General features: G+C 36.4%; 1 protein-coding gene across 7 annotated transcripts in view; it reads right to left on the reverse strand.

Annotated features, from left to right (window-relative positions):
• ETV1 (ETS variant transcription factor 1) overlaps nucleotides 1–16,670 on the reverse strand; it is a 92,701-nt gene that overhangs the window by 22,531 nt on the left and 53,500 nt on the right. For all 7 annotated transcript variants that reach the window (XM_068972580.1, XM_068972582.1, XM_068972581.1 and 4 more), the window contains one exon: nucleotides 12,610–12,857. In XM_068972580.1, the coding sequence (XP_068828681.1) occupies nucleotides 12,610–12,857 (248 nt within the window). The remainder of the gene's footprint in view (nucleotides 1–12,609; nucleotides 12,858–16,670) is intronic.

Consider the following 16,670-nt stretch of genomic DNA (forward strand, 5'->3'; position numbering starts at 1 on the left):
AGTAAAATAGGAATACATTGGATGTTGTATTTTAATGTGATTTTTACTTTCATATCAGTGTGCAATGCAAGGATGGATTGTTTACACAGTTAACTAACTCCTTGAGGAGGTGATGTGAGAAAATCAAGTCCACCTAAATTTGTTTAATGTATAATGATGACAGTGGAAAATTTGGCACATTAAAAGCAAAGGGCCAAAATGAGTGTATTGACATACATCAGAAATTAACAGGTACTTGGTGAGAAATACGTTTGTGTGTGTGCGTATTTCAATGTAAACATAGGAGTTTAAATAAGTTTTGTAAAAACATTTACCAAAAAAATATTGAGTTGTACCAAGAACTAATGGCATCAATTTCATTCAAGAAACATGAGTATTATGACAGATCTTGCCTAAGTTTTGTCTGTCTTAAATTTAATTTTTTTGTTTCTACTCATTTCCTGGCAAACTCACAGTTTAACATTTAAAATCCAAAGGTTTTCCAGGGTACGTAAATAACATAAACTTCGTAAGGATGTATTTAAAAGCAAAACTATTCACATACATACTAGTGTATCATCCTTTGACTCTGCATATCCACTTGCACATGAATAGATTTTTATAGGTGATCAAGAAACCATATTTTATGAAGTTCCCTGAAAAAGATGCTAATGTGAGAATTTTTTTTTTTTACACCCATACAATCTTTCTATTATGGAACAAACCTGAAAATAATTAGTTCTAAAAATAAAGCCCAGTATCAGTATGTTTGAATTAAAGTATGGCGAAATCAAGTGTGATGGCTAGAAAGTCAAGTTTTATAAGAGGTATCTGTTGTCACTCACAAAATCTGTATGTGAATGTAACAACTTAGTCATTGAAACTCATGTGAAGAAGGCAGGAAAGCTGGAGTTTTACTTCATTCACTCTTAGATGGGAAATTTGTCATTAGGATTTTTAGTAAACTGTAAAAATAAATACTGTAAAATCTGCAGAGATATTTCTTTTGTCACAGTTCAGATGTATTGAATCTACTGATGACATACTTTGAGGACAGAAAGAGAACTATGTCAGTCTTTGTATGCCCAGAATAGTGTTTGCAAAGCTTTAAAAAAGAAAAAAAAAAAAGCATAAAGCAGTTATCTGCAGTCAGATGCTTTTAAAACTTAAAGCCTACATAATTTAAAAGAACTAAAGGACAGGGAAGCCTGGTATGCTGCAGTCCATGGGGTCGCAAAGAGTAGGACATGACTGAGTGACTGAACAATAACAACATAATCTTAAATAACAGCATAGACTTTTACCACAAACTTCTCTTGGAAGCACCTGATTTTAGGGTGAAGACAATATCCTACACAAATAACAACCACGTTCAAACAGGATTGGCTTATTGTGATTTAGCTGGCTCACTGTTTTACAAGTTTTATAAGCCTGTGGAGGTTTCGTTGTTAAGAGTTGAAAATAAAGCTGAAATGATAGGAAATACAGTTACATCAAATAAGTACAATTTTAACTTTGACTATTTATAATATTATATATTACTGTACTCTGACAACTAGTAGAAGTTTAAAAGAAAAGATACCATTAGTTGCCCAAACAAGCCACAAAAAAGTTTCTGAGGTGGGGGAATTTTTTATGATGAGCTTCAATACTGAATTGTTCCCTTTCTGGAATCCACGTGATCTGAGACAAATACACCATGAATTGTCCTCTCACTTTCATTTCTCCTTGGATCATCACAATATTCAGATGATTTTTTCTATTTGCTTTGAACACAGGTAGTCCTAGTAATAAGTTGAGTAGGATTGTTTCACTACATTAGAAACACCCTAATACTACAGTATCTTATTGGCCATACACAACATGATTGTTTTAACGTAAGTATATCTCTATTCTGTCTTATCCTTTAGCACCAAAGTGTATTTGTAAATGTTACATATAACAGTGGCATTTCATTCAAGAACTAGCAACAATCTTTGAGGAAATCTCTAGAAGATAAAAATCATACCAATAGAAATCCTTATTATAATCACCTGCACCCTTAATAGTTTAGCATTTTACAAGCATAGTCATATTGAATCCTTCAGTCAGTTCAGTTCAGTCGCTCAGTCGCTCAACTCTTTGCGGCCCCATGGACTGCTGCACAAAAACACCAAAGGTATAGGGATCATTTGTCCCTTTCTATGAATGACGCAACTGAGGACAAAGGAGGTAACAAAATGACACCAGTAGTAAGCAGCTAACAGGTCCAGGGTTTAGTAGAATGTTTCCAGTGTCATACAAAGTGGGTGGTTTTATTTTTTAACACTAAGAATAATAAAAACAAGTGAATGAAAACAGTGAACTGTGAGCGCCCACACTGAGTGGAAGTGTTAGCAGAATGGAATGTTTAAGGATACTTTTCTAAACTTCAGAGAACACTAAATCCATCACAATGACACATGCATGCCATTCTTTTAGTTTTGCCTTGCTCTGTTTTTCACATGTACCTTTGAATGGCTGTCTTTGTAAAATTTCCAAGACTGTATTAGAAGCAATTCAATAGAAAATGCACATACAAGATAACAAAAATAATCAGCTATTTAATTTGACAAAAATTCCTTGAAAACGTTTCCATTAAATTACACACGTTAGGTAAAAATATTTTATGAAATATAAAGTCTCCTTTTTCTCTAAACTATTAAGTAATTAAGTCCCTAAAGGATAGAGTATAAAAAATTCTGTAACAATATTCTAAACCTAAAAATATGTACTCAGATATATACACTCGTAAAAAAATACATTTATCTTCCCTCCCTTATTCACTTTTAGGAAGCACACACACAGGGAGAGATTCAAATGTACATCCTTAAACTGTCTCATTTAATTGCAAATCTTAAGTTGCACACACGAAGACAGTTGTATATTCATTTCACCCACTTGGAATAAGCATTTCTGGGCCTAAGCATCGTGGTCATTTTCTTGAAAAAGAAACTAAAAATCCCACCCTAAAAAAGTGCACTCCCCTCCCCATTCTAATTCCCTTTTTTCATGCTAGTACAGCTCACAAGCCAACTATCCCTCCCTTCCCCCTTTCCTGCCTGTAAAATCCAAGTTAGACAAACACTGTGTGGCTGAAATGACATATTTGAATGGAATTCAGACCCACCAGTTCCTGTTTATGTTTCTGATTTGAGAATGCTGTCTTCTCCGTTCACTATACATTATGAACACTGCACGGCCATAAATAGTGTCAGGTTACATGCAGGCAGGACCAATGAGCATTAATCATTACTTCCAGTCAACTGGCAAAAGCAGCAGCTGATGGAACACTACACCCTTCAGCTCTGTATAAATGGACATTCCAGAGAGTCAGAGTGTGTATGTGTGTGTGTGTCTGTATGTTTTTCCTTTCAGTCTCCATTTTATGAATGAAACTCCAGGCTCTATAGAGTCCATTCATGTAGGAGAAATGCTTACAGGGCTCTGCCTCTAGGGATCAATCAGTCATGGGTAAAACTGATATGATTGGTTTAAAACAGCCTTCAGCCTTCCATTACTGACTTAAAATGCAGTCCCTGTCCATTTGACCTGTGTTAATGCATAAAGAGTAAATCCAGACCATGGTCTCAATTCTCAAATCAAATCACTAGCCAATGCCACTTACTGTAACTGTAGATTTAGAGCATATTGAAGTATTTCTTAGAAAAACTGACAGAGTGGACCAAATCTTGGAGAGATTTGCTATTTTCACTCAGAACTGAAATAGGAAAACTCATACGAGATCTGATAAGCAAAAAAAAGGCAATGTCAAGTTGTAAGGCCAATCCATGGCCTCTTTTATAATAACAAGCTCAATTAGGAAGACATCACCATGACTTTTCACATTTGAAGCACCTAAAAATCAGAGATTATGTGACCTACTAATCCACAAAATACTGGCTGAATAAAAGACAATTATCTTTGGATGTCAGAGAAACAGGTAAGAAAGATGTTACCATTTTCTGAATGATCCAATAACTAATTCCTTTAAATTCCCAAGTGATTCTCCGATTCTTCAAGTGACAATTTTAATGTTAAGAGGGAAAAAAATCAGTTGCTTTGTTTCAGGAGAAAATGTGACCATAAGCAAACGATGCTCTGTCATGGAGTAGGGCCAAGGCTTGGCCTTTGGGAGTGTTAAATATCAGGTACAAAAAGCCAAAGTTCATGGAACCATAATCATCACTACACTGGAAATTACTAAAGATGGTAATACTTAAAAATATCTAGAGTTTTTAGGAGGGAAAAAAGCTATTTATGAGCAATTATGGGAACAATTTGTAAAGACTCAGTCCACTACCAAATACTGTCAAAACATATCATGGGTTTTACCAGCCATCTGTAACTTGGTCCTTGACCCTGAAGGGAAGAAAATACTTCTTTCTCCCAGTGACCTGAAGCCATCTTGTGAAATGATTGCAGTCAACAATCCCTGAATAAATCTTTAACTGATTTCTCAAGGAATCTTCACTATGCTTACAGAAGAAGAGAGAAGAAACACAAAAAATGCATGGTCTTTGGTTTTAAATGTGTGCACGATTTGCTAATATGATGTTATAATAATTTAATATTTCTCTTCTAATTTCTAATATCTACCAAATAAAACGATAGAAAATAAAGTTACCAACATATTTAACTTTGAACTAAAATTAGAATACTTGACATAGCCAGGAGGAGAGGTGATAAGGAAACCTATAACATGTCATCCACAGAAAATACAGAACAGAACAAGACTGCTGAAGAGTCAATATATATTCAATTACTAATTCTTGAATAACATTTTTTTTTCAAGGCTTGAGAAAAACTTCAGTATCTAGAACTAGTTTTCATGGTGGTTCAAAGATAGGTAAGTAAAAATGATGAAGTAAAGCTGAATATTTACAAATGTCATATTTCATATTTTTAAAAATTAAAATTATAATTATCTGTCTTGAGGCCTTCCATTTTGGAAATGACAAAGCTTTATGGCAGACCTGAAAGTGTAAAATAAGTATCAGGAGCCCTTACTTCTATTTTCACTGTTCCGTCTAAACCTAATTAGCATATTCAACAGTTTTCTTTTGCCTTCACTCCACTCCTTGTTATTTCTTGAATAATATTTTTGGTTGTTTACTTACATATGGATCAACTGTTCATTAAGCATGTAAGAATATTTGTCGTAACACACATACGAGGCCAATTTCCCTAAAATGCATATCTCCTCTTACAAAGTAAATAATAAACAATCATTTAAAAATGAAAAAGATATCCTGATGACAGAATTCCTGAGATATTACTACAGTAGTAGTAGTCAGAGAAGCCAATGGTACCCCACTCCAGTACTCTTGCCTAGAAAATCCAATGGGTGGAGGAGCCTGGAAGGCTGCAGTCCATGGGGTCGTGAAGAGTCAGACACGACTGAGCAACTTCACTTTCACTTTTCACCTTCATGCGTTGGAGAAGGAAATGGCAACCCACTCCAGTGTTCTTGCCTGGAGAATCCCAGGGACGGGGGAGCCTGGTGGGCTGCCGTCTATGGGGTCACACAGAGTCAGACACGACTGAAGCGACTTAGCAGCAGCAGCAGCAGTAGTGTAGTAGTAGTAACAATCATAATAGTAATAATTTAGAAATAAACTACTGAGTAAATTTAGCCTTCTGAATTGTCTGTTTTTAATTTTGAGCAAGTTGAACCAGCTGATGAGGCCCTGACAAATCATCTTCAACCCAAAATAAAGCACTGTGTACTCATATTTCTATGTAGCTGCAGAAAATAATTATCTTTTTCTTGCTCTACTAGCTATTGATTTCATCCCATAAATTTAAAATCATATTCTAAATTTTACAAGAAAAATTCCAAGAATGCTCACTAAGAGCAGTGTTAAGAATTACTTCACTAATTTCTTTGCTATTTAAGATGTGTACCCATCAACACAGCAAAACATAGAATAACATTTACAACATAAAAATTTTCTCTCACCATTTCAGAAACCCAAGACTATTTAACTCTGATGACTGCAGTGCCAGCTTGAGCCTATGTGAGTACCAGATATATTTGTCAGTTCTGACAGTTGAAAGTTAAACACATTTCTAGTTTTTAACATATTTAACATGAGCTAAATATTTTTATTTTATCATTTCTCTGCCTACATATAATTTTTCTACATGCTAAGAACATATAATTATTCTCTAAATTTGAAGGTTTGTCTACTGGCCTTCATTAAAGTCCTTAGATGATGAAGAAATATATATGGAGAACGTAGAAAGGGTTGCTTGGATTTAAAAATGAAAGTGAGAAAAGGCCCATCTTACTTTTCCAAATGTAAGCTTTCTTTACATATTGCAGTTCTTCATAAGTTTTCTACTAAAAAAATAGATTGAGCTGACACCAGTTTGAAAATGACTCTTGTATTTTAAGGCATCAAGTGATCAAGTGTTTTTAACAAAGAGTGAAGTGCAATAAGAAAGAAGACTCAGACAAACTCAAAGTTTACATAATCAAAGAATTTTAGAGCTGGCTATGACACTGATTTGTTACTTTTCCTTCTAATTATCATTCATCCTTTTTCAGAAGAACTATTAGGAAAAGTCACTTATCTGACAATCTCAAATTTTGATAATGTTTATGGTGTATTTTTAAAAAGAAGACAGAACACATTTTAATCCAAAATATCATTTGAGGTTTTATATTTTCCTGTCTTACAACAGTGAGTACCTAATAATCAGAATAAAATTTGAGGACTGTCTAACATGAAATGAATACCTTCAAATTAGAAAAAGCATACCTTAGGTTTTAATGCAAATGCTTTCATTGCCCTGCATCATGTAGAGCTTTATAAAATCATATGCAAATATTCAGGCTAAAATTAGAGAAAAGAATAAATAATACATCTAACAAATTATGAATTAAAGAATTTTACTTTGGACAATTATATAGAAAGACTGTGAACTGTACACTAAGAATAAGAAAACCATAGTTCTAGTTTTGGCTATTTCACAGAACTGTGCAACTGATGGCAAGTTAACTTGAATGAGCCTTGGACATTTTATCTCTACAGTGGAGTGTAAAGAAGGAATTTCAATGAGGTGATCCCCAAGAGCTTTCATGAGCTTAAAGACTTATGATTCTATGAAACAGCTATTTGTGTCAATTTCCCAATTGAAAATAATGCTGCATTTGCCAACACATACATGTGACATGCCTCCAAACTGAAAGAAGGCCTCATCAGTACCAGAAAGAATGACCCTAAAAAACACAATGACCCTAAAAAACAATGACAAAATACAGAAACATTTTCTTTAGAAAACATGATCCCAGCTTTTCCCCCTACCCTTTAGAACTACTTCCTTCCCTCCTACAGCTATAAGCATGCACTTTCCCCCATTTTCTTATTTCAGAAACACTTCTTCATGTCTCTGAAAGTTCTTTCCCTTCTTCATTCCCAGCTCCTGGCTAAAACTGCTCCACCACATGGTGGGGAGGCAGCTTTTCAAATTAATTAAGGTAACAGAATAGGCCCTGAGTGTTAAAAACACTTTATTAATGTATCACTTCTTCAATCAACTACTGGGTTAAGATTTTTAAAACCACCCCCAAATGCAAAGTAACATAACAGCACTAAATAATGGGGCTGCAAGCACAGTGCAGGGATGAACCTGAAATGGACCAAGTATCATATTCATTCTCCTCCCTCTCTAAGGCAGCCCTGGAAATAAAGGAATACAAAGCCAGGTTTGCAACAAATGAGACTATGTCCTTCTTTATTTAGTGTTCTTTTTACTTATAGGACTGATGTGATTAACTTGGACACTTTTCTTCAACTCTAAATTGGTTGATACTTGACAATTTAATACTTGCTCTGTCTGATTAGAAAAGCTGTACTAAGCACAATTAAAAGACAAACCACTTTACAGACAAAGTAGGTACTGACTATAATATCACAGCATATATAGCCCTACAGTGTTTCTATACTAGGTCTTATTTTTGCCTGAGCCACACTTGACATGTATAATTTTTTTACTCAGTAGTCTCATTTCATTAAATAGTATTAAAAGTCTGACTTCTAATGATTGCATAATATTTGCTATTGATAGCCATAACTTACATTACCAATTACTCTATGATATTCCTCCACCACTAAATATTCATCATGGGTCTCCCCTTCCCTAAGATAATTTTCTGACAGTGAAAATACTTGATCAAAGTGTGTGAGCATTTTGTGCTGATATTTTCTTGAGTTAAACTTTAGTTTCATGTGTTCACCACTATCCTAAAAATACCCTTAGCTATCCAAAACCAAACCAAAAGACCAATCAATGAACACATAAATTCTAGCAAAATATGTTGTTGCGAATATCTAAACTATTTACCTCATTGGGCGTTCAGAATCTGCAAAACCTCATTTGTGAGTATGAAAACAGGAAAACAGCCACAGTTTTATTTAAATAGAGCACTGTATCCATATGAAGCACACAGGGCTTATTCAATTCTTTTGAACTTGGCCACAGGGGTAAAAAAAGAAGAAATCAGATTGGATTCAGTAAAACCCAACCAACCAACAAAAAAGCCTGTGTCCCTGCTTTGTACAGCAATATTAGGCTAGAGAAACAGAGAAGGAAAACAATAATAATAGATAATTACATCTATTATTGTACTGGACTGTTGAGAACTTAATATTATAATCATGATCATATTGTACTGGTTCACCACATTGGCCCTAAACATCAATTGTTTTTTATCTTTTCAGAGTCCTCTGATCTAAGTTTTAAAAAATTTCTACTTGACTAACATAATATTTTGTAATTTTTAGCTTAAATACTCAGCAGTTGAAATTGCATTCCTGTAATTATAATTATGACTAATAGGCCTTCCATTTCCCATGTCATAATTAATGTCAGGCTTTATTAGAGCATAATCATGTTGCCTTTTCACTTACAAAGCTTCTTTTATTTTCACAACATTTATGTTATATTGAATTAAGCAATGAAGAGTTCTAGAGGCCTTCTTAAAGGACAATCTGTGGATCATAGATGCTGAATAAAAGGATTATGAAATGTTTCTCACATTGTCTTTAGATCACATAAGGTATTTTCTAATGTGCTATTTGTTCAGCATCACTAAGTGAACTAAGCACTCATGTTTCCCATGATAAATACATTATATTTTCTAAAAAAAGATTAATAAATTGACAGCAAGGACGAAAGAACTCATGACAATGAAACAAAATATCTGGAGATCATACTTGTGACAGCATGAAGGACATATGCAGATGTGTCAACCTAATTGCAGCAAGTGGGTGGTCAGCATAACACATTTTGAAATGCACAGGTTAATTTTTCATCAGCCCTGGTTACACAGTTACTACAGTTCTTTAGACCTCATCCATTCAGAAGATGTAACTTTACTATTTAACTATTCAAGCAAAACTGAACTATATCTTATTGGCAATATTGAAATTAGAATTCAAAGGTACCATCCAACTTTAACAACTTGAAATATAATTTAGAGAGGAGAAGTAACATACATTAACAACTTCTTAAAATATTCCGCAAGTCATTGGCAAAGTATATGGTAACTTACAAAAAAGATGCCCTATGTACCTTTAAAATAGGATACTGCACTCTTTATGGACCGAATGATCAAGTCCCCTAAAATTCATTGTGAAGCCTTAATGCTTAACATGACGGTATTTGGAGAGGACAGCTTTGAGAGGTAATTAGAATAAGACCAGGTCGCGAAGGTGGGGCCCTCATGGTGGAATTAGTATCATTATAAGTAGAGAAAGAGAGGATAGCTCTGTCTTTCTCTGTTACATGATGACACAGTGAGTAAGCAGCAATCTGCAAGCCAGGAAGAGAAGACTCATCAGGAAATGAATCTGCTGGCAGTTTTGATCTTGGACTTTCCAGCCTATAGAACTGTGAGAGTTAAATGTCTGCTGTTTAAGCTTTCCAATTGATGGTATCTGATTATAGCAGGCTGAGCTAAAGCATGGACTATCCTTTTTTGGTTATAAGTAACAGAATCTGTGCCTCTGAGGGCCAGACAGCAACTGACTTAGAACTCTATTACATATGGCCCAAAACTAAAGCAATTAAACCTCACAGTATCAGTTCTTTTTTTTTTCTCATTGGATTACTTAAATCTTTTTATTTGGTTCACATCTTCTTAAGAAAAGTTACACATTTTCAATACCATGTTATATATGATTTTATATATGATATAAATATAAGGAAAATGTTGTATTAATATAAATATATGCATATTTATATATAATAATATAAATATATGGAAAACCAAAGAATCAAGAAAATGATTCCAATTATAATCTTTCTGAAATATAAAATCATTTCTAGAAAACATGAAGAAATTTCTAAAAATGCTATGCCCTGCAGTTCCTTCTGAACCAATTATTTGGGTTAGTTTAAATGATTTTGGAGAAGGCAATGGCAACCCACTCCAGTACTCTTGCCTGGAGAATCCCAGTGACAGCAGAGCCTGGTGGGCTGCCGTCTATGGGATAGCAGAGAGTCGGACACGACTGAAGTGACTTAGCAGCAGCAGCAGCAGCCGTGGAGGGTTCTTAATTATGCACATAAATCATGGACAAATATAAAAGGTTCTAAACTATAACCACTATGGTACATTTTAGGATGGTCTTGAAATTACATGGTCTGGGACAAGCATTCAAATAAAGTCCTTCACACCATATGTTTAAATTTTTAGAACTATATGGGGATTTTCCTGGTGGTTCAATAGTTAAGACTTTGCCTTTCAGTGCAAGGGGTACAGGTTTGATCCCTGGTTGGGGATCTAAGATCCCAGATGCCTAGCAGCCAAGAAACCAAAACATGAAACAAAAGCAATCTTGTAACAAATTCAAAAGAGATTTTAAAAATGGTCCGTATCAAAAACATCTTAAAAAAAAAATCTAAAACTATGAATCAAACAAACATAAATAAATATGTTCTCTCCTCCTATTTGAAAATGTGATAACATAGCAACTTGGAAGGCCAGGTCAAACCTAGACTTTGGGGAAATTTCTAGGATGAGATCTGAAAGAGAAAATGGTATGGAGCCCGTTTTCAGTGTTCAGACCCCAGCCCACCCCATTTCCTGCCTCACTTCCTATATCCCTCAAGCCCTCACAGTTCCATACCACAGGGGCCTCACACACCAAACCTATGGGTACAACCAGGCTCCATCCTCATCCTCTCACAAACAGCGGCCCCTTGGCCACCTCCTTGGACTTAAGAGGTATACACAGGAGCAAGGTGCTCTGCCTGGAAAACCAGGCCTGGGATGAGCTTGCTCCGGTCCTAGAAGTAGACTCAGGGCTGACTGGGCAGGAAAGGCATGGGTCCTGGGTAGCAAGTGTACCATCTAGAAGTAGAGTCCGAGTCTCTCAGCAGAAATTCCTCTTAGTTCCTTGAACTTGTTGTCCAATGAGAAAGGATAGCCAGAAGGAGGCTCTCAGTAGGGCTCCTTCTTGCTGACCTTTGAGATCAGTTTATAATAAAACAGGTAACTTTATACAAGTTAACTTAAGACAAGGAAGCAAGACCAGGAGACAGTTTTCCTTCATCAAGTGGAACTGATAGAAAAACTCAGCAGAGTCATGCCTAGAGAAGAAATTGTTCCTTCATAAAGAATATCCATAACTTTTATCCACATGAAAGGAAGTCACTTTGCTTTCCAATATTTTTAAGTCTACAACCATCTATTGATTATGCTTATAATAATGTTAGCAATTTTTTTTCCTGGTGCCATTCTTAGAAGCATTAGCTTTTATTTCACACTATTTTTCAAAGTTTCCAAGATTTCTAAAAGGCAGGTGTCTTGATTTTGAAAAATGTATTCATTTTGTAAAACAAATTCATTTTGTTTGAATGTAAGACAATTCATTTCGTAAGTGTATTTTGAGTGTGATTCATTTTGAATGTATTCAATTCATTTTATAAAATAAAATGAACACAGATTAAGTAATTTTTCTGAGTTCTCAAGGTTGAATATTGGCAAAGTTTTTGGCAACATTGACAATAGACAAAAATGTTCTTTATTTCCAGGTAACCCAATTCTCTACCTTGACATACTTAGCAGGGCCTTTTTGGCTCAGTGAGACAACAGCTTAGCTCTATTATTGCTATTTTTGCTATTCTTTGTCCAATACGGAAGAATTCTTATTTATGAACCCTTGGAATCTTGCCATACCAATAAAGAAAAAAATAGTTAATAAGCAATAAGTTAGTATAGAATATTACTTTCTGTAAATATTGTCACACTGTAAATAATTGTAAATAATGCCACAGGAGCAAATGGGAAAAAAAAAGCCCAGAATTTAGAAAAGAACAACCTTGTTACTCTCCTGGCCTGAGATAGGAGAGCTTAATTTTACAAATTGTACTTTTCCTCAAACAAGTTTCATTTCTAGACATTATTTCAACCATCGACTCATGCTAAAATGGTTTGATAGTCCAACCCTTCACATAAAGAGAAAGATTCAAAGAAGGAATAAATCAGAAAGTTTCCACCAAAAAATAGTCAGGAGCCACCTAACCTGCAGTCAACACTAACGAAAGCAACAAGCAAGTGAAAAGATATCATAAATGTAACTTAAAGCATAGGCCTACCTGAATCATATGCAAAATCTCTGGGCTCCTGTTTAATCATCAGAGGAGGGGGGAAGCTTTGGCTGGCTGCACCACCAACCATGGTGTTGTGTTCATACACTGGGTCGTGGTACTCCTGCTTAAAGCCTTGAGGTGGGAAGGGGATGTTTGGCTCAGACATCTGCCGTTGGTACATGGGACGTCCTTCCCTTGGCATTGTTGGCAAAGGAGGAAAGGAATTACAGGGTTCAGAAAGTTGGCGGCGAAATCTGGGAAATAAGAGAGCATATTTCAAATAAAAAGGTAACAAGAAATACCCTTTAAAAATACTGGCACAATTTTTAACCACTTAGTTAGTGAACGTGACACCAGCTGACTGACCCAAAGTGTAAATCTTCAATGAAGATGAGATTTCTCCTTCCTGGGTCAGTAGCAATATGCTTTCCAATCATAACACACCTTGTGTTCCTCTTCTAATTAGTTCCATTCAGCACCATTTCAGTATATTACAAGAAGTTAAAGGTGTCCCTTAAGTAAGGCTAAGGAGAGCAATGTAGCATTTGCAAGAAATACATACCCTGACAGTTAAAATGCCCAGTGAGAAATCAACTTGAATGCTCACCAAATTTCCTTATGAAGTGAGTTCAAATAATTATAGACAAGGGAAAAAAAGCAAAACAGAGACTCTGGAAAGAATCTAATCTCAAACTGCATCCTCTTTCTTTCAATTGTTATCAAGCTAATCAACAAAGAATCAACCAAATAAAAACCTTCTTAATGGTTTTCCGTTTCTTATCATCAGATACTGAGGAAAGAAGAAAGGAATGGCTTTCTTTTCAAATAGGTGGGACTCTTACATCTTCAACAATGTCCCAAAGAACACTGTATTCTAATGAGAAATTAAACTGGGCAATATTATAGAGAATGAAATCCAACCTAGTTTTTAGACCACTTCTTTACTGTCAAAACAGCAACACAGAACACACTGGCTTCCGAGAGCTTCAGACAAAATATCAGGTTGATAAAAATAAGCATAAAATATTACAGCAGCCCTCTGAAGATGGAAAGAACATGCATGCATCACGTAGCATTGCAACACGTCAGGATGTTAGGTCACGTGGAAGCTCTGAGGCCTTGGCAGAGGCTGACGGTGAGTTTCTACACTCCTTCCTTCTTGGTTATCTACTGTACTGACCGGCTCATCACATCTTCATTCAGTTCTGCGTGATTCATCCTAATACCATTGACCCACCACAAAGATGTGGATTAATTAAAGTGCTCTAAAATGCCCAGGAGTGTTTAAAAATAACCTATCCGACGTTTCTATGAGCAAATGTATGCCTATTAATTCCCCTGCACCCTTCTAAAAGCATTCCTGTGACTTTAATTTGGAGAGTTAACATTTAATTTTGGTAACGTTACACGAAAACAAGGGAAGAGCAAAAGAATGGCGGAGTGATTGCTTTAGTGTTTCTCAGAACACTCCACCCTGGGATTTAACTCTACCCTCACCAGCCGCCGGGAAAAGCACTGAAATTCCAACTACACCTGCAGAAAACCAACTCAGAAACTCAGATATCGCCAAACAGTTAGGCTGACTGGCACTGCATTCATTTTCCTTCTCTTGCTTATTTCATTAGCCAAAAAAAGAAACAGAAATTATCATTAAGAACTGTCAAGGAGTGAATCAGAAAATTGTAACTTGAAGTTAAAATAAGAACTCTTGCTCACTTGGGAAGCCATACAAGGAAGTTAATAATACTTCTGCTAAAAGCTTTGTTTTAAAAAAAAAAAGTCAAGCCATTTGTTTGCAGAAGTCAACATGATTCCAGTTGGTACTCACTGAGGACCGTGTGTATATCAACACACATATGCTTCCTAAGAAACTACAAGTTTGTGGCGACATTCTTATGACTGATGGTAAAGAGAAACGGACTCAGAAGCTTCTGGAAGAGAGTGCATGGGTAAGGAGAGCACGCTGATGAACTCTTGGGTATAGAAAAACAGTGTCTAAGTGGTGGGAAACAGAGAAAAAGAGACAGGACTCCTGCACAGTGGGTTCAGGGAAACGTGCCAAAGGGCTGGACTGAGGAGCAGAGAGAGGCTGAGGAGAGGAAGTGGGGTGCAGCCCAGTTGGCCATGAAGCGTTCCCTGAGAGAGGTTGGGTGCTGGGCTGGAGGGGGCTATTTGGGGACAGGATCTGTTCCCAGAGCAAATTTGCCATTTATAACTGAGGGACTGTCATTTGTTGGCGAGAGCTCTCCAAGAAATCCTCCTCAGAAACATACGGCTTCAGAGATTTTCCTGGGATGGGCCAGCTGGTACTGGCCTCCACGCTCCGCGGGGGACACTGGGAAAAGACCTGAGCTTCCCTCTCCTAGTTCCGGGCCGGCTGTTCACAGTCTCAAATATTTGACTTCAAGTAGAGAAACTCAAATGGATTTGGCTATGGCATCTCTAGTTAGGTCACCTAAAAACAGCCACACTGCTTGTTCAGCAGTCGCCTTCCATAAGAGAGAACTTCAGAGAGCGCCAACCGTACCGCCTCTAATTCTGACCCTCGTCTGAGGGGTGAGAGGCTTGGTACCAAGAACTCTGGGAAGTCTCCAGAAGTAGACAAAACAAAACTTGCTTTTTTCTGCATCGTCCTTTCTATCCCCCCATCAGTCCTACACAATGTGCATCTGTTTAATGGCCCACCCGGCAATAAGATTTCTTTCATCTGTATTTACAAAACTGTTTACACAGATGCTCGTACCGTTACACTCTGAGAAAGTCTCAGGTCCACAGGGTGAGAAGAAAAAGATAATGGACAGCGTTTCATAACCAAAGCACAAGAGGACACAGGGATGGAAACCAAGGTAGAAACATTATTACTTGGTTTCATGCTGGAAAGAATGCTTTCATCTTATCCTTCCATATCAGAAGAGTGACTGAATTTGAGATTGAGTCCCATTAAATAATCTATAAAAAGCAGATCTGAGGATTCCCTTATTTTCAGAAAGTTGCCAGTGGCCCATCTTTGGGTTTCCTTTGCTGATCTGGAGGATTCCTTTGACTGAGTTATTTTTAAAATGCTATGTCAGAACCCCTTTGCACAGGCTTACTGTTAAATTTGGGGTTCTCTGGTGGCTCAGAAGGTAAAGAATCTGCCTGCAATGCAGGAGACCTGGGTTCGACCCCTCGGTTGGGAAGATCCCCTGGGAAAGGGAGTGGCAACCCACTCCAGTATTCTTGCCTGGAGAATTCCATGGAGAGAGGAGCCTGGTGTGCTGCAGCCCATGGGGTCGCAAAGAGTCAAACAGAACTGAGCAACTGAACAACATCATACTAATCATGCTCTTGAGATTATGCCTGTTTTATCTGTTTGGTAGAAATACTACTATTTCATGGCATGTTACTATACATCTCTTTCCAATTCCACATTCAGGGTGGTCATATTGATAGCTTGGAATCTGCCATGGGGGCAATATTTACATCACAGACTCATCAAATGCTACAGATCAAAGTCTTTTGGGTTTTCTTCCATAGATCCTATTGTTAACCATTTACCAACACACCACTCGTTCAACATAAGTACAGGGTAGAAGGGGAAAAAAATAAATGCTGTATACAACTGAACTGTGTTTTTAAGTTGTATTATTAAGGCCTCTAACGGTCCTTCAATATTTTATTTAAACACAAATTTTTAAATCTCTAAGAGTTGAGAATTACCTGACATAGCATATTCTCTAGCTCTATGTTGTGTCTTGCCTTGTTCCTTTCTAAGTAATACTAATTCAGTCTCTATCACTTTAATGTTATATTCTCAGTGTTCAGGGTCATGCGTCTACTGACATTAAATATCCATCACTCGGAAAGCAGGAAAGAGAGTTCTATCATATAAGTTCTCTTCTGCAAAACTATGTACAGCTAAACCAGTCAGTCTAAGGTAAAGAACCTAATTCCATAAGCCATCTACTAAAATTAGTCTCCTAACTTTATTTTACAAGTACACACATATGCTCATAAAAATGGGATGATCTGATTTAAAGTTTAAGTGAAGCAATTTAATTCAAGCAAAGAGAAAGGGAAATGTTCAA

This window comes from Capricornis sumatraensis, chromosome 5 (genome assembly GCF_032405125.1).
Source record: "Capricornis sumatraensis isolate serow.1 chromosome 5, serow.2, whole genome shotgun sequence".
Lineage (NCBI taxonomy): Eukaryota > Metazoa > Chordata > Mammalia > Artiodactyla > Bovidae > Capricornis > Capricornis sumatraensis.